Source organism: Hemiscyllium ocellatum, chromosome 29, assembly GCF_020745735.1.
Source record: "Hemiscyllium ocellatum isolate sHemOce1 chromosome 29, sHemOce1.pat.X.cur, whole genome shotgun sequence".
Lineage (NCBI taxonomy): Eukaryota > Metazoa > Chordata > Chondrichthyes > Orectolobiformes > Hemiscylliidae > Hemiscyllium > Hemiscyllium ocellatum.
This window is the reverse complement of record NC_083429.1, coordinates 44,847,411-44,872,257: the sequence shown is the minus strand read 5'-3', so window position 1 is coordinate 44,872,257 and position 24,847 is coordinate 44,847,411. Positions and strand designations below refer to the sequence as shown.

At 43.4% G+C, this 24,847-nt stretch overlaps 1 protein-coding gene across 1 annotated transcript in view; it reads right to left on the bottom strand.

Moving 5' to 3' along the window:
- Nucleotides 1–24,847, bottom strand: part of LOC132829533 (E3 ubiquitin-protein ligase DZIP3-like) — a 118,192-nt gene that overhangs the window by 59,354 nt on the left and 33,991 nt on the right. The window contains exons 7-15 of the mRNA XM_060846758.1: nt 24,214–24,296; nt 15,388–15,482; nt 14,290–14,352; nt 12,724–12,778; nt 10,573–10,732; nt 8,940–8,976; nt 3,353–3,488; nt 2,445–2,499; nt 29–105 (exon numbers count right to left, since the gene is read on the bottom strand). Of these exons, the coding sequence (XP_060702741.1) occupies nt 29–105; nt 2,445–2,499; nt 3,353–3,488; nt 8,940–8,976; nt 10,573–10,732; nt 12,724–12,778; nt 14,290–14,352; nt 15,388–15,482; nt 24,214–24,296 (761 nt within the window). The remainder of the gene's footprint in view (nt 1–28; nt 106–2,444; nt 2,500–3,352; nt 3,489–8,939; nt 8,977–10,572; nt 10,733–12,723; nt 12,779–14,289; nt 14,353–15,387; nt 15,483–24,213; nt 24,297–24,847) is intronic.

The following is a 24,847-nucleotide window of genomic DNA, read 5'->3' as shown; positions in this document are numbered from 1 at the left end:
GGGCCACGATGCTACTGCGTATTTTTACCGGCTGTGTCTTTTCAGCTTTGGGGGCTGGCCTCTTGCTTGGAATACTTCGCTCAGACTCCTTTTCAAGAAGTTCATCTAGAACAAGACACACAGAATCAAGGGCAAATGTATGGCAACTAAAGTGAGCATTCAAACAGCACCTCTATATCAAAGGAATGTCCCAAGGTGTAATCACAGAGAAAGAGAAACAAGACTGACAACCACCTAAACAAGTAAATATTAAGTGATCACTAGCTTGGGTCGAAGAGATTGGAGTTGAAGGACAGGGAGGGGCAGGAGAGGATAAAAGGAGGAAATGGTAGAGTTTCAGCTGCTGGTGGAAGCACCATTAATTTTGGAGCAATGGAGACAGCGATCGTGCAAGAGATCTGAATCGGAGGAGTTTCTAAGTTCTAACGGAGGTGAGCGAAGAGGATGGGGACGTGGCGGTACAAAGGGGACGAACAGGATAGGGTATGGGGCTGGACAAATTTACAGGGTTGGAGAGGGGCATGGTAATGGAGGGAGTTGAATGAGGAGAGGAATTTTAAATCAATGCACTTGGAGATAAGAAGCCAGCAAGCCCAGGAGCGACAGGTGACTGGGACATGATGTGAGCCTGGGTGCAAGTAACACACATTTGGAGGAGCTCAAAATTATTGGGGGTCGCCCTGCAAGGTGAGAGGCTGAAAAATAAGAGGCAGTGAATTGGCTCCTTCTGAAGTAACAAGGGCACTGAGGACAATTCAGACAGACCTTGGCCTGTATTCTGGTTTCTCTCTTGTACTTCCACATGTTTTTTGCTGAATTTAGTTTTATTCACTCACTGGGACGCGAGTGTCACAGGCTGGGTCAGCATTTATTTCTCATCCCTAACTGTCCTTGAGAAGGTGGTGGTGAGCTGCCTTCCGAAACCACTGCAGTTGGTGTGTTACAGACAAGCAAGCTCCCACCATGAGCAAAATGATGACTGGATAATCGGTGGTTAAAGGAAATAGGTAACCCCAATTTTCAAAAGTTCATTTTCATGCCACTTTGCTTTTACAAAAGACCTACATTAGTACCTGCTTTTGCTAACCAAAAGAAATCCAAAGACGATTTTCATTTTACGAAAAAGGCAAAAATGTTTCACAGAAAAATTAATGCTTCTGTGCTTCACGCCATTTCAGCTTATGAAAGGTTGCATAGGAGCGCTCTATGTTTCGATAGTGAGGGATACCTATAAATATCAGCCTGGACACTGAGGATAGCTCTAGGATAAAAAATAGTTCAACAGAATATTTATACCCACCTTAAAAAGGCAGGTGGGGACTTCAGTATAACATCTTATAGAGATATACAGCATGGAAACAACTCAAACATGCTGACCAGATATTCTAAATTAATTTAGTCCCATTTACCAGCACTTGGCCCATACCCCCTAAATCCTTCCTATTCATATACCCATCCAAATGCCTTTTAAATGCCGTAATTGTATCAGCCTCCATCACTTCCTCCGGCAGCTCATTCCATACACGTGCCACCCTCTGCATGAAAAAGTTGCCCCTTAGGTCTCTTTTCTATCTTTCCCCTCTCACCCTGAACCTATGCCCTCTAGTTCTGAACTCCCCCATCCCAGGGAAAATATTTTGTCTATTTATCCTATCCATGCCCCTTATGATTTTATAAACCTCTAAGATCACTCCTCAAACTCTGACGCTCCAGGGAAAACAGCCCCAGCCTGTTCAGCCTCTCCCTATAGCTCAAGTCCTCCAACCCTGGCAACATCCTTGTAAATCTTTTCTGAACCCTTTCAGGTTTCACAATATCTTTCCAATAGGAAGGAGACCAGAACTGCAGACAATATTCCAACAGTGGCCTAACTAATGTCCTGTACAGCTGCAATATGTCTAAAGGGCAGCATTTCCCACAGTGTTGCATTGCAAGAGCGAGCCTGGATTATCTCCAAGTCTCTGGATTGAGTAAAACTTTCTGACCATAAGACAAGACAGTGTCAGCAATGGATCCACACTTCCAATAAGTGCTGCCCTCAGCTATCAGGGCAGGGGGCTATAGTTGAGAAGGAAAGCAGTTTCTCTCATTTGACATCAACCTGGAGCCCTCTCTGCTGCTGCCAAGCATATGAATTGCGTGAGTATCCCATACAGTTTCAAGCTGAATGGGTTCACCAGGCAATTTGAACAGAGGGACTGTGCACAGTAAGGTTTGAGAGTTGCGGCAGTGATACAGGGAACAGCCAAACTCCCAGCAAGACAACTGGGAAGTTTTCTTATCATAGTTTTGCGCAGCAACAACATGAGATATGAATAGATGAGGGTGGAAAATCATGTGAGGAAAGAAAGGGGAAAACTTGTGAGAGACAGCATGAGTTAACAAAGAGGAAAAGAGGAATTACAGACAAGGGCAAGTGCAACAGATATTACTTCCTGACTCACCAAATGTTTTGACATTTTTTTCTGTTAAGTCATCAATCAGGTTTTCCCAGACTGCCTGGAGAAAGAAGCAAGTCATTAAGTGGGATGATCTGTTTTTATTAGACTACATCACTGGGCGCCAAAACTGTGAGAGGAAACTTGTTCTTGCCATGAAAACAATTCAAACCACTCAGAATCATCACATTCTCTCATGTGGGTTTATTTAGCTTATTTATTTTTAAAAAGGTTAGCACCATTATTTTAACGGAAAGAGGAATGTTGTGAATTGTGTGAATCCAAGTGTGAATTGTATGTCACTAATGATCTAAATTAATGTACAGGTCGATACCAGTTCACTCCTGAAAGTTGATCAAGGCACCAATAGATGAGGAACAAAGCCTGTGCTTTCTGACTAGTGAGAGGGTGCAGTAAACTGCAATCCCATTGCTCACAGTTGGGTAGGGGCCTGGCCTGACTTTACGAAGGAGGACATATGAAAGGAATTCAGTCCAAACAAATCTAAACCTTACCTGAAAGCAAAATATCTATTATTAGATCCGATTCCAGGATTGAGCAGCAAGAGTTGATCAGTCCTGAGTGTGCTAATAGCTATATCAACAAGCCAGTTCAAGCTAATAAGTCGAGCCTTGTAACTGTGGCTCACTTTCATTGGCTAGAAGAGAGATACATTTATAAGTCTTACTTTCTGCAAACAAAAGGAACATATTCAAGCCTTGCATTTTTTTTTAATTAGCTTGGGGAGCCCATCATTCCCCGTTGCTTTCACAGTCGGAACATTTTGTTGCCAAATTGCCAGCCAATACCTTTTCTCCTGCAGTGTATATTGTTGTGATCATTTGAAATTTGGCCTTCTTGCATTTGCAAACAAAAAAGCTTCAGCGACATATTTTTCTTTTCAGCAACATTACCTGGAACTCTTCCCCTTTGGACGCACGGGTTGCTTCCTTGTCTTCTAGAGATTCAATATAATCCTGGCCATTGTCTGAATCCGACACCAGCTCGGTGATAGGGCTGTCCTGACCACTCGAGATTGTTCCCTTTTTACTGAGCAAAGCAAAACAGAGAGACTAGGATAGGGGCAGACCTGGATGATGACAGGATCAAACGATACCACAAAGATAGAAGTTAAACATTCAGCCATCCAACTCTGATAATGAACTAGACCACGCTGATCTCCACCTTAATCTCATTTGCATACCTTTGCTTTCTACCCCTCAAGGGTTGACGAGCAAAGTGTTGTTGGTCTTCAAAGTTTCAACAAACTCATCACCAATCATCTATTCCAACAAAAAGTTCCACAATCCTTCATATGAACCCTTCCCGATTACACACTTGACTTTTTGACAGCACCTCCCAAATCTCTGCCATCAAGAAAAACAGTGACAGCTGCTGCATGGGAACACACTCCCCTTCAAGTTCCCCTGAAAGCCATCCTGACTTGAAACCGCATCATTGCTCCTTCAATGTCACTGGGGCAGTACATTGGAAATTCCTCTCAGCACCGTGGTTCCACCTCCACTACAGACTGCAACAGGGAGAGTTGGTCATACCAGAGTTGCTCATGTCCCATGAAAGAATAATAAAAAAACAGCTGGCTCAAATTTATTTGAGAGTTTCTCCAAATCAACTAGAGCTGCATGACAATCCCCAACAGCCCACGGGAAATGAGCACAATTGGGAATGAAAGGATGGGACTGTTCTTCTGTCAATCACCCGACTGATTTGAACCAAATCATTCACAAGAGGAAGTAAAATGGCATTGTGGAATTGTGGAATTTAACTTCAGTGTCCAAGGCTGGTGAGTTCCTGAATTCACTTACAGAGCGCAGGATACTGACAGAGGCCTCAAGGATAAAGAAAAAGAAGAATAAGAGTTGCTGGTAATGAATCTACAGATACTACCCAACAACCTGTGTCCTTACAGCTGTTAATACTCAACCAGAGCCTCCAACCTCCCATCATATAGCCTCAGCACTATTTCAAAATTATGAGGGGCATGGATAGGATAAATAGACAAAGTCTTTTCCCTGGGGTTGGGGAGTCCAGAACTAGAGGGCATAGGTTTAGGGTGGAAAAGGGGCAACTTTTTCACGCTGAGGGTGGTACGTGTATGGAATGAGCTGCCAGAGGATGTGGTGGAGGTTGGAACAATTGCAACATTTAAGAGGCATTTGGATGGGTATATGAATAGGAAGGGTTTGGAGGGATATGTGCTGGGTGCTAGCAGGTGGGACTAGATTGGGTTGGGATATCTGGTCGGCATGGACGGGTTGGACCGAAGGGTCTGTTTCCATGCTGTACATCTCTATGACTCTATGACACTTGTCTCCTCACATTGCTGAGGAGCCAGGTACATTCCTGAGCTACTGGCTTTGCATCAGTCAGCACAAATGAAAAAATGACAGATTTTCAATAGTCACAACAATTTAGATTGCAAGAGAAAAAGGTTGCTGATTGACAACTCAACTCTCGACTGGCCACGGTAACCCAAAACAAATCACCTATTTGCAAATGTGGTTGAGTGACTGGGGAGCACTTACTCAACAACCCAACCACCCCGTGGCTCAACACTTTAACTCTCCCTCCCACTCCACCGAGGACTTGCAGGTCCTTGGACTCCTCCACCGGCAGAACATAACAACAAGACGACTGGAGGAGGAGCGCCTCATCTTCCGCCTGGGAACCCTCCAACCACAAGGGATGAACTCAGATTTCTCCAGTTTCCTCATTTCCCCTCCCCCCACCTTGTCTCAGTCGGTTCCCTCAACTCAGCACCGCCCTCCTAACCTGCAATCTTCTTCCTGACCTCTCCGTCCCCACCCCACTCCAGCCTATCACCCTCACCTTGACCTCCTTCCACCTATCACATCTCCATCGCCCCTCCCCCAAGTCCCTCCTCCCTACCTTTTATCTGAGCCTGCCTGGCACCCTCTCCTCATTCCTGGTGAAGGGCTTATGCCCGAAACGTCGAATTTCCTGTTCCTTGGATGCTGCCTAACCTGCTGTGCTTTAACCAGCAACACCTTTTCAGCTTTGACCACATCAGTCAAGTTTACAACGTGGCTAATCTATGCTTGCTAGAAGTGATCTATATCTTAGCCTTGTCCCTTGCTTGACTTTCCCAGGGGCTTGTTAGGCCTGTAGTCTCCTGTTAATTTTTCCATGGCAACGCCTCAGCCAGCCAATCAACCCTGGAACCACAAAATGGTTATCATATAAAAGGTGGCCATTCAGCCCACTAGGTCTACACCAACTCTTTCAGCACTTTGACAGTGCCAAACTCTTGTCTTTTTGCCACAACACTACACGCTTTTACACAGAAACCATCTGAAGACGTCTTGAATAGCTTAATAAAATCTGCCTCCGCCCCAATTCCAGGCAAGGCATTGCAAACCCAGACCACTCGTGTGAAAAACCTTTTTCCTATCGCACATTCACTTCTTTTGCAAAACATTGTAAAACTGATACTCTGGTTCTCCATACTTTTACAAGTGGGGATTCGCTGCCTACTCTGTCCAGAATCCTCAAGAGCTTGAAAACTTCCATCACAGTTCCTCTCTGCCTTTGCCTTTCCAAGGAAAACAGGCTCAACATCTCCAATCTATCCTCATATCCATGGGATGATTCTCGTTTAATCATTTCTACACACTCTTTAGTGCATTCACATCATTCCTCAACCATGGTGCTCAGAACTGCACACAATGCTCCAGCTGAGGCCTAACTAGTATCATATACAAGTTCAACATAATCCCTCTGCACTTCAGCCCTATGTCCACATATTATATATGTTATATCATCAGCTCTCTCTGCCTATTTTGTCACTTTTAATGACATATACACTAATGTCTCCTTGTTCCTGCATATCCTACAAATAATACCCTTTGCTTAGTACCCTCTCTCTCTCTCCATATTCTTTACAGTATTACCTCACACTTCTCCACATTAAACTTCAAATACCATGAATCTAGCCACTATCCAAACTTGTCAATGTCCTTCTGAAGTTCCACGCTGTTCTCACAGTTTGCAATGATTCCATGTTTTGTGTCATCTGTAAAATTTGAAATTGTCCTCTGCACACCAAGATCTATGTCCTTTCCATTATTAATACTTTACTTTACCCCTTGTGATATTAATTGTGATTTTTTTTTAAAATGTGGCATTCGTGAATCTGTCCTGACGAGTACAAAAACCTTCAGCAACACGTCTCTTTTCAGATTCTGTACTCCTGGTTTATTCTGCTCTCCTGTGATGTTAATCTGGTTTTCCTTCAAGTTCCTCTATATATGTTCACCTCACTTCATTGCATAGGATAGCATGCTGAACAGCAATTAATGCCCATCCCTAGTTGTCCTTGAGAAAGTTAACTGCTGCAGTCCATGTGCTGTAAGCAGACTCAATGCTTTAGGGGAGGGAGCTTCAGGATTTTGATTCAGCAACACTGAAGAAACAGAAAACTATTTCTAACTGTGGATGGCAAGTGGCTTGGACAGGAACTTGCAGGTGGTGACATTAGAAAATAGAACACAGTGCAGTACATACCCTTCGGACCTCGATTTTGCGCCGACCTGTGGAACCAATCTGAAGCCCCTATCCAATGACCATTTAAATGCTCTTAAAGTTGGCAGGTCTACTACTGTTACAGGCAATGCATTCCATGCCCCACTACTCTGAGTAAAAAAACCTTCCTATGACAGTTGTCCTATATCTATCACCGCTCAATTTAAACCTATGTCCCCTCGTGCTAGCCAGCGCCAACAGAGGAAAAAGGCTCTCACTGTTCAACCTATCTAACCCTCTGATTATCTTATATATATTGATTAAGTCATCTCTCAACCTTCTTCTCACTAACAGCCTCAAGTCCCTCAGCCTTTCCTTGGAAGACCTTCCCTCCATACCAGGCAACATCCCAGTAAATCTCCTCTGAACTCTTTCCAAAGCTTCCACATCCTTCCTATAATGTGGTGACCAGAACTGTACACAATACTTCAAACGTTTTGCACAGCTGCAGCATGATCTCATGGTTCTGAAACTCAATGCCTCTACTAATAAAAGCTAACACACCGTATGCCTTCTTAACAACCCTATCAACCTGGGCAGCAATTTTCAACGATTTATGTACCTGGACACTGAGATCTCTCTGCTCATCTACACTGTCAAGAATCTTACCATTAGCCCAGTACTCTTTATTGCTGTTGGCCCTTCCAAAGTGAATCACCTCACACTTTTCCGCATTAAACTCTATTTGCCACCTCTCAGCCCAACTCTGCAGCTTATCTATGTCTCTCTGTAACCTACAACATCCTTTATCACTATCCACAACTCTACTGACCTTAGTGTCATCAGCAAATTTACTAACCAATCCTTCTATGCCCTCAAGCACGTCATTTAAATAAATGAGAAACAACAGTGGTCCCAAAACAGATCCTTGTGGTACACCTCCAGTAAGTGAATTCCAGGATGAATATTTCCCATCAAGCACTACTCTCTGTCTTCCTTCAGCTAGCTACTTTCTGATCCAAAGCGCTAAATCACCCTCAATCCCGTGCCTCTGTATTTTGTGCTATAGCCTACCATGGGAAACCTGATCACCCTACTGAAATCCATATACACCATATCACCTGCTTTATCCTCATCCACCTGTTTGGTCCCATGTCCCTGTTACTCTTGTCCTTCCAGACAGAAGTGGATTTGAAAGCTGCTGTCTAAAGTATCTTGGAGAATTTCTGCTACTGAGCGGTGGTGGTGGAGGGACTGTATGATTGTAGAGATCGTGTCAACCAAGCAGGTTGTTTTCTCATGGATAGTGTCAAATTTCTTGTGTGTTGCTGGCGCTGCACACATCCAGGCAACTGGGGAGTATTGCATCACAATCCTGACTTGTGCCTTGTAGACGGTAGACAGGTTTTGGGGAGTCAGGTGGTGAGTTACACACTGTAGGATTTCTAGCCTCTGACCTGCTCTTGTAGCCACAGTACTTAGTTGGCTAGTCCAGTTCAGTTTCTGATCAATGGTAAACCCAGGATGTTGATTATGACGGATTCAGTGATGGTAATAGTTGGATTTTCTCTTGTCATTGCCTGGCACTTGTGTTGCATGAATGTTACTCGCCACATGTCATCCTAAACATAGGTAATGTCCAAGTCTTGCTGCACTTGGACATGGAACAGTTTCAGTATCTGAGCAGTCACAAATGATGCTGAACACTGAGCAATCATCTGTGAACATGCCCACTTCTGACCTTATGATGGAGGGAAGCTCATTGGCTGAAGCAGCTGGAGGTGGTTGAGCTAAAGTCTCTACCCTGAGGAATTCCTTCAGAGACATCCTGGAGCTGAAGGACCTCAAACAATCACAACCATTTTTGTTTGTACTGGGTTTGACTCCAACCAGTGGAAAGATTGCCCCATTCTTCACTGACTTTAGTTTTGCAATGCTACAGGTGCAGCAGCAGACTGAGCTAAAACTGAGGTGTCAAGTGTTAAACACGCCGCTTACCTTGAACTGTTTTGCCCGTTCGTAGTTTCAAAGTTTCCTATGAAGACAAAATGAATATTTGTTACTGTAGGGATCCCACATGTCCTCAGCATTTCTGACTGTTTCTCCAATTCTCTTTGCTCCCTTATACATGCCTCCTTAACCAAGACTTAGTTACTTGTTCTAACAACTCATTCTTAAGCTCAGTGTCAATTTTTTATCTGAGAATGCTCTTGTGAAGCACTTTGGGTAATTCCTTCCTGAGCAGTTTCACACAGGATGTCAAATAAAACTTTCTAAAACTTCATTCTGGGAATGTGATGGTCATTGGCAAGGCTGACATTTACCATATGCATCCAGAAACCACCCTTGACCAGGTAGCAATGGGTGGTTAAGAGTTAACCCTGGGACTGTGGGTCTGAAGTTACATGTGGGTCAGTAGTCTTCCTCCCCCTTTTGGTTATCAACATTTTTCAACCATCTAATAGTTATAGTAATGACCATTACAATCACAATCAGAATCAGTGAAACAAGCATTCTATTCCAAATAGAGCCATAGAGTCATAGATATGTACATCAATTAAACTAATTTAAATTCCATCAGGTACCATGGCAGGATTTGAACTCATGCCTCTGGAACATCATTTCCAACCTATGAATTACTCCAATAACACTATCACTACGCTACAACATCCAAGTGATTTAAACTGGTTTCCTCACAGAAATGAGTGCGTACAGTAGTTTTTGTTCATAGGATGCCGGTGTCACTGGCTAGGCCAATGGCTTCATGGTCACCATTACACTGGCTTGTCTTTTTAAGACTCAAAATTTTTCACTGAAAAATTCACCCCATAATGGGATTTGACCCAGTGTCGTCACAGCATTAGCCTGGGTCTTTGCTTTAATAATCCAGTTATATCGCCACTGCGCCACCACTTCCCCCGACAAAATGGGGTCTGATAAGTATTCAAACAAATCTAGAGGCATGCTGGGATATTGATGACATCAGTAGACAAACGTTTGGCTAGCTGTAGGAAGGGTGTATACGGGATAGGTCTAGGCTAGTAGGCCTGTTGTTGTAACCTTATATATGTAAAGGCCATTTAATCAAACCCATTTCTGGCTGTCTTGTCCTTGTATGAAATTGTTTAATCAAACACCTACAATCTTCAAACAGTTGACAGAACTCACTTTGGCTCCTTTCGTGACTAGCTCAACAAAAATAAATCAAGCCTCAAGTTATGGAGAAGGGAATATCTGCTTTGTAGGTTCTTCAGTCTTTGAGCATTGCACTTTCTATCCATAGAGAGCCATGGAAAAGGGTTTTTCAGTAACAATCCCAAACCCAGCTGGACCAGTAGGAAAACAAATCCCATTCTTTTGCTTAACACTAAGTCCAGTTAAAGAAAATAGTATTGCAAAATGTTTGCCTCCTTTCTAATTAATGCCTAGCCACCCAGGCAGCTCTCTTTTACAATTGTTGCAATCAAAAAGTTATCAAAGTGTCATTTCAGAGTACTCTTACCCTAGTGCCTATTGGCCATGTGAGGAGCCTCTTTCTCTTTATGTTTGCTCAAGGTACCTAATTAATCAACACCATCCATCAGTATATCCTTAATTTTAATACAACCAACATTAGACAAACATTTATTACCTTTATTTTTCAATTCCACTTGAATTTCACTTCTCTGTTCCTGCAGTGCTATGATATCGCCTCCTCCAGCCTGACAGAGATCCGTACCTCTCCTATTCACCACCATTGCATATTCAGGGTAGCCAGCCGACAGTAGACATTTAGCACAGAAATAATGACCCTAGGAGCAGAGTGAACAAAAAGAGACATCGAGCTAAGGACAACATAGAGCGAAGGGGAAAGCCAACCTCCAACCAATAATTCACGCTTTATAGAGCTATACTGACAAAGGGAGGCCATTTGGCCCACAGATTCCACGCCAGCTTCCTGTGGAACCATCTAGTCAATCCCCATCCCTCCTCCACTATCCCTGTAGTCCTGCAACTACATTTCCTTCAAATTTTCCACCCAATTTCCTTTGGAAATCTTTGATCACCTTCACTTAGACCACCCTCATAGTAGCTCAGTGGTTAGCACTGCTGCCTCGCAGCGCCAGGGACTCGGGTTCGACTCCAGCCTCGGGTGTCTGTCCGTGTGGAGTTTGCACATTTTCCCTATGTTTGCTATGGTTTCCACCAGGTGCTCCGGTTTCCTCCCACAATCAAAAGATGTGCAGGTTAGGGGAATTGCCCATAGTGTTCAGGGATATGTAGGTTAGGTGCATTAGTCAGGGTAAATGTAAGATAATAGGGTTGGGGAATGAGTCTGGGTGGGTTACTCTTTGGAGGGTCGGTATGGACTTGTTGGGCCAAATGGCCTGTTTCCACACTGTAGGGATTCTATGATAGCGAAGTATTCTCAGTCATGTGTTAAAACTTCTTCCTCACACTCCCCCTCCACTTATTGCCCAAACTCTGCATCCCCCCGGGCCATACTTTTTTTAAAAATTCAATCACATGATGTGACACCGATGGCTAGGCCAACATTTATTGCCTCTCCCTCATTGCCCAGACAGCTATTAAAGGTTGATCACATTGCAGTGGGTCTGGAGTCATGTGTTGGCTTGATCAGGTAAGGACAGCAGATTTCCTTCCCCATGGGACATTTGTGAACCAGATGGGTTTTTCTGACAATTGACAATGGCTTCACGATCATCATCAGATTTGTGGGCGGCACGATGGCACAGTGGTTAGCACTGCTGCCTCACAGCCCCAAAGATCTGGGTTCATTTCCCACCTCAGGCTGTGTGGAGTTTGCACATTCTCCCCGTGTCTGTGTGGGTCCCCTCCGGGTGCTCCGGTTTCCTCCCACAGTCCAAAAATGTGCAGGTCAGATGAATTGGCCATGATAAATTGCCCGTAGTGTTAGGTGCAGGGGTCAATGTAGGGGAATGGGTCTGGGTGGGTGCGCTTCGGCGGGTCGGTGTGGACTTGTTGGGCCGAAGGGCCTGTTTCCACACTGTAGGTAATCTAATCTATCTAATCTAATCTAATTCCAGATTTTTATTGAATTTAATTTCCATTACTATGGCAGGATTTGAATTCAGTTTCCCAAAACATTACTGGATCTTTGGACTGACAGTCGAGCTATAACGCCACTGGGTCATTGCCACCCCGAATTAGCTAATGGGATTAGCTTTTCCTTGTCTTAAAACCTCTTACACCTCCATCAAACCTTCCTCCATTCACCTCAGCTTCAAGAACACCACTGCCCGCCTTCCCAATCTAAACTGAGAACTAAAACTTCATAACAAAAGAAATTACAAAGTCAAACTGTACATCTATTCCTCCACTATTATCTGCAGGTTTCCACAGGGAGAATGATAACGACCTTAAACTATCCAACTAGAAGGAGTGAGAACACAGAGAGTTCAGTCGTGCCAAGAGGCAAAATGGAAGTTCCAGCTGGTGCAAAACTGCATCTATAAATAATGCATAATTTTCTGTAACAAGTAGTAGGAGGCCCATGATACATGAACACACAAGCTTTTCAGAACAGTGTGAGGATTTAATATAGATCCCTGCTAAGTGATGATTTGTGCCTGAGTTGTTTTTTTTTAAATTGTAAATTGTCATTTTATTTTAAATCAGTGAAAAACAGAGAGGTTCCTTTTGTCAGGAGCAAGGTCAGAGCCCAAGAGTATTAAAGAAACATAAGAATAACAGGTTGGAACAAGACTTTCACAGGTTTAAGGTAAGCTGGCCCTTTTGAGACCTCGCAGTTGACTTGTACCTTAAAATAGTCCGGCTTTAGAACTGTTGCTCTAATACTGTCTAGTATCGCCATTCTGAAAGAAGAGAAAAAACATCATCCAATATAACCAAACCAAACACTTCACCAGTAAAGCCAACACTCAGAGAAAAAGAGTCATACAAACAGTTCTGTGAAACTGTGAATCTGCCCCAAGCATTATACACCTTCTAAAAAGGTAAAATATAAATGTGTTTTTTTCTACCTCTCCAACTATTATTAACAAAAGACAGACTTGCATTCATATAGTGCCCGTCACTATCAAAGACGTCACTTAGCACTCTACACCAAAGAATTGCCTTCAACATCTAGTCATCGTTGTCATGTAGGAGACATAGCACTTTGATTTGCACACGAGCTCCCAGAAGTTGTAATGCGTCAGTTACTAGATAATCTACATTTCATTATGTGGAGGAGTAACAGGACATTGGGCAGAGTACTCCTGCCCTTCATCAATAAGAAGATCTTTACGTCTATTTAAGCAGGCAGGTTGGTCCTTAGTTTAAGATCTTATCGAAAAAGTTGCAGTTCAGGCATGCAAATAATGTGGACCAGCCAACGCAGCTGATGACCATGGAGATTTTGCCCTGAGAGAGGACAATGTTATTGCAGTGCCTTTCCTGCCACTGGATTGGCCAGATTTTGCAAAGGCATCACTGGGGATGTTTCTCCAAGGATATGAGATGTCTGCTTTGCAGGGGGAATGTGAGGAAGAACACTAAGTCTGCGTGCACCACATCAACAGTATGACTTTAGATTAGATTACTTACAGTGTGGAAACAGGCCCTTCGGCCCAACAAGTCCACACCGACCCGCCGAAGCGCAACCCACCCATACCCCTACATTTACCCCTTACCTAACACTACGGGCAATTTAGCATGGCCAATTCACCTGACCCGCACATCTTTGGACTGTGGGAGGAAACCGGAGCAACCGGAGGAAACCCACGCAGACACGGGGAGAACGTGCAAACTCCACACAGTCAGTCGCCTGAGTCGGGAATTGAACCCGGGTCTCAGGCGCTGTGAGGCAGCAGTGCTAACCACTGTGCCGCCCACGGTTATCTTGGTTATCTCTTCAAAAAATCTGACACCAAAACAGCTACATAATTCTTGGAATTATCCATAGTCAGAATTGATTGATTACACTGAAGGTTGAGTGTTTCAGCCTCAAATGGAGATTTAAACATCATTCAGGCTGTCACTTGTAATGTATTTGCGCAGCTTGTCAGTGTTGGAAAAACAGACACCTTGTCTATGGGTCATCACCTCCCAGCTCCCTCTACTCTTCAACCAGGTTGTTGATCTTTGGGTTTTCCGTTCATATTGGCAACGGCCAACAAAGGATTCGAGCAATTTCATCAAGTCAACATGCCACTTAAACTCCTGTATGGTCAACACAGCAGCCAAAATATTGCAGTTCCGAAGAAAGAGTCACTTCCACCAACATGGAATGTGATTCTGACCATTTTGTCAAATCACATTGTAACTCCCTGAAGTAAAAATGGCACATTTCTGGCATAGTAAAGTGGCCACGACCAGGACTCACCTGTGATCATTCAGCTGCAGATAACAACAGGCTCTCCGACAGTATAAGTGATGATTGTAAGGGCTAGGAAAGGAGAGGGAAGCTTTGCAATTACTGATATAATAACAATGCAAACATCCATTATTCACCAGGACAAAGACCCCCACCAACATCCTTGCAAATCGTGAAAATCAGCACATAGTCAAGTCCTTAAATTATTATTTCTCACATGCAGTACAGCAATATCAAAAAGTGAGGAAAATGCACATAAACAAATATCAACGTCAGTGTGCAAGTGAGGGGTGAGAAAATTCTGCTGTGAATTCAACACCAAGTAAGTTTTGAACAGTTTTGCAAACTTATTCTGTATGGATGCTGCAAAGAAAGGCAAAATTGCTCAATTTTGTGACAAATCAATGTCCCTTGTGAATACTAGGACAATGGATCACACAATGCTTGATTGCCTAGGTACTTATTAATGGCCTTGTAATATGATCCGGATTAAGAGAGGAATGAAGAAAAATGACTCAGCCAGTGATTACATAGTCTACGACCCACTTTAAGTGCATTTGCACAGGCACAGGCTCAAGTGCAGTGCACTGAACAGTCTCTGGGGGTGTACAACATCTACATTCAGATTTTTTTTTGTTATATAATTCATTCACGGGATGTGGGCATCGATGCCTAGTCCAGCATTTATTGCCCATTCCTGATTATCTAGAGACAGCTCAATGTCAACATTGCTATGGGTTAGGAGTTGCATTTAGGCCAGACCAAGTAAGGACTGCAGATTTATTTCGCTAATTCACATTTGTGAACCTAACGGTTTTGTACAGCAACCAACATTGGTTACATATTCACCCTAAGGCCAGTTCTTTATTCCAGATTTTTATTGCATCTAGATTTCTGCCTAGAGGGTGAGATTCAAAGCCAGGTGCCCAGAGCATTAATCTAGCATTCCGGGATTACTAGTCCAGTGATGTTAATACTACACCACCACCTCCCCAAAGAAATGAAGAAATGTCATTTAAGTGATTACCAGTGCTTGAAATCAGCAATGTTGGGAAAGGAATAAGGAAACAGTGCAGAAAGACTAATGGTGTCAGATGTGAACCATACCTTATTTCAAGTGCCTTGCTGTATGTAGCAATGGCTGCTCTGAATTCGCTAAGATTCACTTCATCTTCACCTTTCCTCTGAAAATACTCAATCTTCTAAAAACAGATGAGAGAATATAATGATAAAGCCTCCAAATCTGAACGGTTGTACACCAGTTTGTGCAGGTTTTATGCTTTTAACTAAAAACGGAGAGTTCACTGTGGATTGGGGGGTGTGGGGATGGTAGGAATGAAAGAACCAGGCTGGACCTGTAGACGCCAATGAGATCCAACGTCCTGAATGGGCTGATAACCACTCAAGTGGCAGAGTGGACATTGCAATCTACCTGTGTCTCAGCATTATTGATGGAGAATGGGGAATGATAAGCTGTGAGGAAGACAACAGAAAGAAAGGAAGAGGAAGAGGAAGAAGTTCCTGCTCCTGATCTGAAGGTAGATGAGTGCCAATGCTAAATGAGGAAAAGATTGAATAGCCAAGCAGCTCACTCCATTCTCTATCCAGGATGATTTGGATGATGGCATCACACAGAATACTTACAGACGAAGAATCAAGCTTCTTGTCCTACACAGTGTGAAGGATCTTAAGTGTTGTTGGAGCTAAACTCATCTTGACAACTGGAGAGTATTCCATCATACTCTGGACTTTTGCTTTGTAAATGGTAGACAGACTTTGAGGACCCAGGAGGGAAGTTACTCGCTGCAGGATTCCTAGCCTCTAATCTGCTCTTGAAATTATAGTACGCGTATGGCTAGTCCAGTTCAGTTTCTGGTCAGCTGTAAGTCCCAGGATGTTGAAAGTGGGGGCTTCAGTGATGGAACTGCCCGAGAATGTCAAGGGCTGATGTTCAGATTTTGTTGGAGACAGTCACAGCCTGGTATTTGTGTGGCACAAATATTACTTACCATTTGTCAGCCCAAGTCTGGATGTTTCCAGGTCTTTTACAGTTTAACCACAGATGACTCCAGTATCTGAGTAGTTCTGAACTATGCTGAATATTGTACAACACTAATGAACATCCCCATATCTGACCTTAAGATGAAGTGAAGGTCACTGATGAAGCAGCTGGAGATGGTTAGGCCAAGGACACTACCCTGAGGAATCCCTGCTGAGATGTTGTGGAGCTGAGATGACTGACCTCCAACCATTTTCCTATGCTCCAGATATGACTCCAACCACCAGAGACTTTTCCGATACGCATTGATTCCAGTTTTGCTAGGGCTCCTTGATTCCACGCTTGGTCAAATGTGGCCTTGACATGAATGGCTGTCACAATCACCTCAGCTCTTTTGTCCAAGTTTGAACCAAGGCTGTAATGAGATCTGGAGCTGAGTGGCCCTGGTAGAACCCTAACTGGGCATCACTAAGCAGGTGCTGCTTGACAGCACTATTGATGGCAACTTCCATCACTTTACTGATGATCAAGAGCAGAGTGATGGTGTGGTAATTGGCCGGTTTGGATTTGTCCTGCTTTTTGTGTACAGGACATACCTGGGCAAATTTCCACTCTGTCGGTGTTGTAACTGTACTGGAAGAGCTTGGCTAGGGGAGTGGCAAGTTCTGTATTATTGCCAGAACGTTGTCCAGAACCATTGCCTTTGCAGTATCCAATGTCTTCAGCCATTTCTTGACATTAAAGACTGAAGACTGGAATCTGTAATGCTGGAGACCTCCGGAGGAGGTCAGGACAGATCATGCACTCGGCATGTGTGGCTGAGGATCGTTGCAAACGTTTTAGCTTTATCTTTTGCACTAATGTGTTGCACTCCCCATCATTGAGGATGGGGATACTTGTGGAGCTGCCTCCTCCAGTGAGGTGATTAACTGATCACCATCACTCACATCGAGGTGGCAGGTCTGCAGAGCTTAAATCTGATCCATTGGTTCTGGACTCACTTAGCTCTGTTTGTCACTTGCTGCTTTATTCTGTGGGGCATCCAAGTAGTCCTGTTTTGTAACTACACTAAATTGATACTCATTTTTAGATATGCCTAGTGCTGCTCCTGGTATGCTCTCCTGCAGTCTCCATTGAACATCTTCACTCTATATTTAACTAGTAGATTTCACAGCAATTCATGGGTACAAGGTTCACTTGCAGAGAATAGACTGAGGTCACACTGTGGAGACTTACTTTTAAAGTACAGATTTATAATGATCTGAAATGCTCACCACTATAGGGTGTCAGAAGCAGAATCAGTAGCAACATTCTAAAGGGAATTTGGTAAATGTTTGGTGGGGGGGGGGGGGGGGGAGGGAGGGGGTGGAATACATTACAGGCCCTTAGGAAAAGAGCAAGGGAGTGTGATTAATCAAATTCCTTTACCATAGAGACATAACGGGCCAGATAGAGTCCTATTTGCTGCCATATTTTGTTCCAATGGAACTAAAGGAGTCTGCAGCATTGGGAAGCATTTCAACATAGGCCCATTAATATTGACTCACTGCCTGCATTATTCAAATAATTGCTGAAAGCACACTCAAAGGGGAGGCAGGAGTGTGAAGTGCTCTTAAGCCTTTAAGAGGACACTTGATGTTTCTCCTGGTATTCAGCTTCTAGCATACACCATTAAATGCTGAAGCAGGGAATGCAAGTCTGTGACTTGATCATCTCCAAAAAAACAAATCCCACTAAACTCCTGGGAATAAATGGGGGATATTGTTGCCCTGCCAACAGGCAATCTCGCCCAGTGAAAGCAGCTCTCCACAAATGAATGACAGCAGAGAAAGTTTTAAGGTTTGACACACCACCCCAAACAATTGCTAGAAAAAAAAACTATGTTGGATGAAATGAGGTTGTGGCGTCTTTTAGAATCTGGTGACCAATTAAATATGCTCAAAATACACAGGCTCTACCGCCCTTAGCCAGCATTCTCCATTACAGTCCAGGAGGGGGTGCTGTGCTCAGGCTAGGGGCAGGGCTGAGGCAGCAAGAAGGGCTTGGGTTTTGCAGGGGGATAGATCAGGGGCAGCACTGATTGGGCTGGGGCAAGAAGGAGTGGAACACAGGCTGAAACGCTCACCCCTATAGGGTGTTAGAAGCAGAGTCAGTAGCAACATTCAAAGGGGAACTGAGTCAAGGGAGCCTGCCAGGCTACAGAGGTACAGTCTGCACATTTGTACATGTGAAATGACGCACTTTGGCAGAAGAGAAGTGGACAGTTAAGCAATTTAAATAATGATCCAGGTTTTAAAAGTTGTTCAAGCACGTAAGGTGGGGGGGGTGGGGTGGCGGTGGGATCCAGGGAGATAGTGAGGAAAGAGATCAATCTGAGACTGGTACAGTTGAGAACAGAAGTGAGTCAAACAGTCAGGGCAGACAGGGACAAGGTAGGACTAATAAATTAAACTGCATTTATTTCAATGCAAGATGCCCAACAGGGAAGAACTCAGGGCATGGTTAGGAACATGGGACTGGGATATAATAGCAATTACAGAAACATGGCTCAGGGATGGGCAGGACTGGCAGCTTAATGTTCCAGGATACAAATGCTACAGGAAGGATAGAAAGGGAGACAAGAGAGGAGGGGGTGGCATTTTTGATAAGGGAAAACATAACAGCTGTGCTGAGGGAGGATATTTCCGGAAAAACATCCAGGAAAGTAATTTGGGTGGAACTGAGAAATAAGAAAGGGATGATCACTTTACTGGGTTGTATTACAGACTCCCTAATAGTCAGAGGGAAATTGAGAAACAAACTTGTAAGGAGATCTCAGCTATCTGTAAGAATAATAGGGTGGTAATGGTAGGGGATTTTAACTTTCCAAACATAGACTGGGACTGCCATAGTGTTAAAGGTTTAGATGGAGAGGCACTTGTTAAGTGCATACAAGACAATTTTCTGATTCAGTATGTGGATGTACCTACTGGAGAAGGTGCAAAACTTGACTTACTCTTGGGAAATAAGGCAGGGCAGGTGACTGAGGTGTCAGTGGGGGAGCACTTTGGGGCCAGCGACCATAATTCTATTAGAAATAAAATTGTGATGGAAAAAGGATAGACCAGATCTAAAAAGGTGATGTTCTAAATTGGAGACAGGCCAATTTTGATGGTATTAGGCAAGAACTTTCAAAAGCTGATTGGAGGCAGATGTTCACAGGTAAAGGGACGGCTGGAAAATGGGAAGCCTTCAAAAATGAGATAACGAGAATCCAGAAAAAGTATATTCCTATCAGGGTGAAAGGAAAGGCTGATAGTCATCCAGTATTCCCTATACCTAAAGAAATTGAGGGTTTGATTAAGAAAATGAAGGAAGCATATGTAAGGTATGGACAGGATAGATCGAGTGAATCCTGAGAAAAGTATAAAGGAAGTAGGAGTATACTTAAGAGGGAAATCAGGAGGGCAAAAACGGGACAAGAGATAGCTTTGGCAAATAGAATTAAGGAGAATCCAAAGGGATTTTACAAATACATTAAGGACAAAAGGGTAACTAGGGAGAAAATAGGGCCTCTCAAAGATCAGCAAGGCGGCTTTTGTGTGGAGCCACAAAAAAATGGGGGAGATACTAAATGAGTATTTTGCATCAGTATTTATTGTGGAAAAAGACATGGAAGGTATAGACTGTAGGGAAATAGATGGGGACATATTGTAAAATGTCCAGATTACAGAGGAGGAAGTGCTGGATGTCTTGCAACGGGTAAAAGTGAATAAATCCCCAGGACCTGATCAGGTGTACCCTAGATCTCTATGGGAAGCTAGAGATGTGATTGCTGGGCCTCTTGCTGGTATATTTGTATCATCGATAGTCACAGGTGAGGTGCCGGAAGACTGGAGCTTGGCTAACGTGGTGCCACTGTTTAAGAAGGGTGGTAAGGGCAAGCCAGGGAACTATAGACCAGTGAGCCTGACCTCGTTGGTGAGCAAGTTGTTGGAGGGAATCCTGAGGGACAGGATGTACATGTATTTGGAAAGGCAAGGACTGATTAGGGATAATCAACATGGCTTTGTGTGTGGGAAATCATGTCTCACAAACTTGATTGAGTTTTTTGGAGAAGTAACAAAGAGGATTGATGAGGGCAGAGCAGTAGATGTGATCTACATGGAGTTAAGAAGACGTTCAACAAGGTTCCCCATGGGAGACTGATTAGCAAGGTTAGATCTCATGGAATACAGGGAGAACTAGCCATTTGGATCCAGAACTGGCTCAAAGGTAGAAGACAGAGGGTGGTGGTGGAGGGTTGTTTTTCCGACTGGAAGCCTGTGACCAGTGGAGTGCCACAAGGATCGGTGCTGGGCCCTCTACTTTTTGTCATTTACATAAATGATTTGGATGCGAGCACAAGAGGTACAGTTAGTAAGTTTGCAGATGACACCAAAATTGGAGGTGTAGTGGACAGCGAAGAGGGTTACCTCAGATTGCAACAGGATCTGGATCAGATGGGCCAATGGGCTGAGAAATGGCAGATGGAGTTTAATTCAGATAAATGCGAGGTGCTGCATTTTGGGAAAGCAAATCTTAGCAGGACTTATACACGTAATGGTAAGGTCCTAGGGAGTGTTGCTGAACAAAGAGACCTTGGAGTACAGGTTCATAGCTCCTTGAAAGTGGAGTCGCAGGTAGATTGGATAGTGAAGAAGGTGTTTGGTATGCTTTCCTTTATTGGTCAGAGTATTGAGTACAGGAGTTGGGAGGTCATGGTGCAGCTGTACAGGACATTGGTTAGGCCACTGTTGGAATATTGCGTGCAATTCTGGTCTCCTTCCTATCAGAAAGATGCTGTGAAACTTGAAGGAGTTCAGAAAAGATTTACAAGGATGTTGCTAGGGTTGGAGGATTTGAGCTATAGGGAGAGGCTGTACAGGCTGGGGCTGTTTTCCCTGGAGCATCGGAGGCTGAGGGGTGACCTTATAGAGGTTTACAAAATTATGAGGGGCATGGATAGGGTAAATAGGCAAAATCTTTTCCCTGGGGTGGGGGTGTCCAGAACTAGAGCGCATAGGTTTAGGGTGAGAGGGGGAAAGATATAAAAGAGACCTAAGGGGCAACGTTTTTCATGCAGACGGTGGTACGTGTATGGAATGAGCTGCCAGAGGATGTGTTGGAGGCTGGTACAATTGCAACATTTAAGAGGCATTTGGATGGGTATATGAATAGGAAGGGTTTGGAGGGATATGGGCCAGGTGCTGGCAGGTGGGACTAGATTGGGTTGGGATATCTGGTCAGCATGGACGGGTTGGACCAAAGGGTTTGTTTCCGTGCTGTACATCTCTATGACTATTTGACCTGAAAAGGGGGTGGTGAGACATTGATGGGAATAGAACTTTGAAGCCTCCAGGACACATTGGAAAAGCAGTTAGCAAAGCATACAGGACCTTCAAGCCTCACAGACTGAGGTATTGAGCTCAGAAACATTGAACTGAACCTATTGTTTGACATTGTGACTAATTTGGTAAAGAGAATTGTAATACAAGTGCATTACGTTTACAATACCTGTGTTTCCATTTACACAACCACATTTTTGCAGTACATTTCACTCTTACAAGATGAACTAAATTAAACATCCCCTCCAAACCATTACTGTTTCTGTACATCTTTCAATTCTTATCAGTCCCATAAGAAAGCAGTGTTTAGACCTGTTTCTGTATCAAACGCTATTGCTGAATATGTGTTAATACTGCAACCTACTCAGAACAATGCCATCCCCACCATCTATCTCCATAACTCACTCAAAATTATGGAAAAAACATAATAATTATCTCTTGTGACCTGAATAGGTTGCAGAACATCAAACAGTTTCCTTCACTAGCATGTACTTTTTAAATGTGTATTAAATACAGCCATTTAAGCTTACTATCAGACAGCCCTTCTGTGAAACTGCAAGAATGTGTGTGCAAGAACTGTCAAAACCGGCAATAACAAATAAAATCTCATGACCCAGCTGTGGGAGATCAATTTAATATCCTCTATATTTTTATGCTTTATAATTTTTCACTTATTTAGATCATGTAGGTCTAGTGTTTTTACTAACATTACTAACTTTAAAGAGGAAAGGACTAATACCTCCTAATTATACAAACTCAGACTGTCAGATGTTCTACTCCCATCAGGGCTAACAGCCAGTGTATAGCAAGCACTTAAACCACCTCCTGCTTCCCCAGGACAGATGTCAACCAAACTTGTCGACAATGAATACAACTGTGTAACACCATAATGCTAAAATTTTAATGTATGTAAAAACCATATAAAAGAGTCACTGTGAAACTGTACTTTGGATTCCATCACTGTCTCAAACAGTGTTACTGCAGGAGCTCAATAAGGAGGCTGTTTACACCACTCAGACAATCCTACACTATTCAAGTTCTGGTTGGGGTACAAGTATATTGCATTCCAATCTCGTCACTACACTTTAGGAAGGATGTGAAGATCCTTGAGAGAGTGAAGAACAGAGGGTTCTAGCGTTGAGGGAATGTAGCCGTTTTCCATCTGAAGAAGATGGTGTTGTTCACCTTGGAGCAAAGGAGATTGATGGGAAATCTGACTGAGGTCTACAAAAATACGACAGGTGTAAATAAAACAGCCAAAAAGAAAAGCTGTTCCAAAAGCTGATGGCATAAGGACTGGAAGAAACTGATTTATGGTTTTATGCAAGAGATGCGGGTGGGGAGCTGAGGAGGAACATTCTGTTAACCCTCACTAATATGATGACAAGAATCTGGAACTCACTGTCTACAAGGGTGGAGCAAGCAGAGACAGCAATTTCAAAAGGAAATTGGGTCCGCACTTGAGGGAGATATCCAGGAGTACATGAGGACATGGGCACTAACAAGATTGCTCTATAGAGAGCTAGCATGGACTCCATGGATGAATGGCCTCTTTCTCTGCTATAATTACTCTATAACTTGTAAAGACTGTCTTTAATTTGTCAGTATTTTTAATTGTGAACTGAGATGGGAAAAGAACTGCTCTAAAAACTAAGGATTGCTGAATGATTAATGCATGATTTTGAAAGCAAGTCACCTGATACTCCTTGTAAGTACTGTTTACACTGTTGCTGGTTCAAGTACTAATAGAAGGGGCAAGGGTGTGTACAAATGGAGATTCAGCCAGCAACAAGTAGCTGATTGGTCTGTAAACTAGTGAGCAGTCATTGATGATAAAGGCCTTCTGCCTGCCAACAATTATGCAATTGGCTGCCAGTTCGGTGAACAGCTTAGCCTTGTAAGCAAGATAACAAGAAGTCATCAGACCTCTACCAGCTCACTCATTTCCTCTGTTCTCAGTAAAAGCCACGTTCAGCTTGAAGGAAATTAGTTTATCTTCCCGTGTGCAGTTGCTGGAAGCTGTGATTTTTAATTAATAAGTCAGATACCTTTTATAAGTGAACCAGCTATGCAATGCCTCTTGCAAACCAGTGGATGCATCAGAAGAAGCAGCAATCTAACCAGCACAAGAATCACCGCAGCAGACCCTTTGAACAGATACCACTGAACTGCTTTCCCAGTCCTCCCTCTGTCCGTAACACCTTTCTTTTGTGTGTGGATGCATATGTGAATGCGTACATATTGGTGTGTATTTAAGGAGGGGTTTAGGGGTTTAACTACTAGTGTTATCTGTTGACAGTTCATTATCATTTACTTGTAGCTACAGTCTATTTACTTGGCATAAATACAAATTCTCATTAAGTACAGAAACCTAGTCCTTGCTTACTCTGGGTCTAAATATCCTGGAAACTGGGGAGTCTTTAGCTTTTGTGACGACTCTGGGAATAGCAGAACTTTATTTTCAGTACAGTGCTCCTGTGAGGTATAACAGAATTGGCAAAGAAACATCTAATCCAGAACACATTGGAACCAGTTTGTGTTCCAACATGAGATCAAAAAGATACCCACTTGGTCATTTGATTCACAGTTTCTTTCAAAGTCAGTGAGCACAGAGTCACCCTCGGTGGAAAATTTCTTGATGTGATCTGCAACTGAACAGAGGATACAGTAAGGCATTACTTCCAGCAACAAAGTCCCATAGCTATGAATGGAGATACTGCACATGGAAGAGAAGAGTACATTCCCTGACTAAGCTGAGCTGCCAGTTGTGGCTTTCATTGTTAAAAAAAGTAACTTGCTGCCTTGTAGCTCAGTTGGGAATTTCAGATTTGCATAGAATAATGGGAATCATTTCAGTATTCAGCGGCCTGCTCAGTCAGGACAGCTGTATGGATGTCATAAAAACAGACAGAGCAAACCTTTTTCCTCAGGGCTCCTTTCCCTATCACTCTCATGGAAACTTTCCGCTCCCCCCCCCAAACCCCCCAACCTCCCCCCCCCCCCTCCCCTCCACACACACACACCAAGAGACAAAGAGAGAGAGAGAGACAGACAGAGACAGACAGAGAGAGTGTGCATGTATGTGGAGTCAAGACTGGGTTTTGTTCTGTTAAGAAACATGAATAGTGGGCGATTTAACCATTGAGAGCTTCCTCTACCATTCAATAAGACATGGATGACCTTCTCACGGTCACCTTCCTGG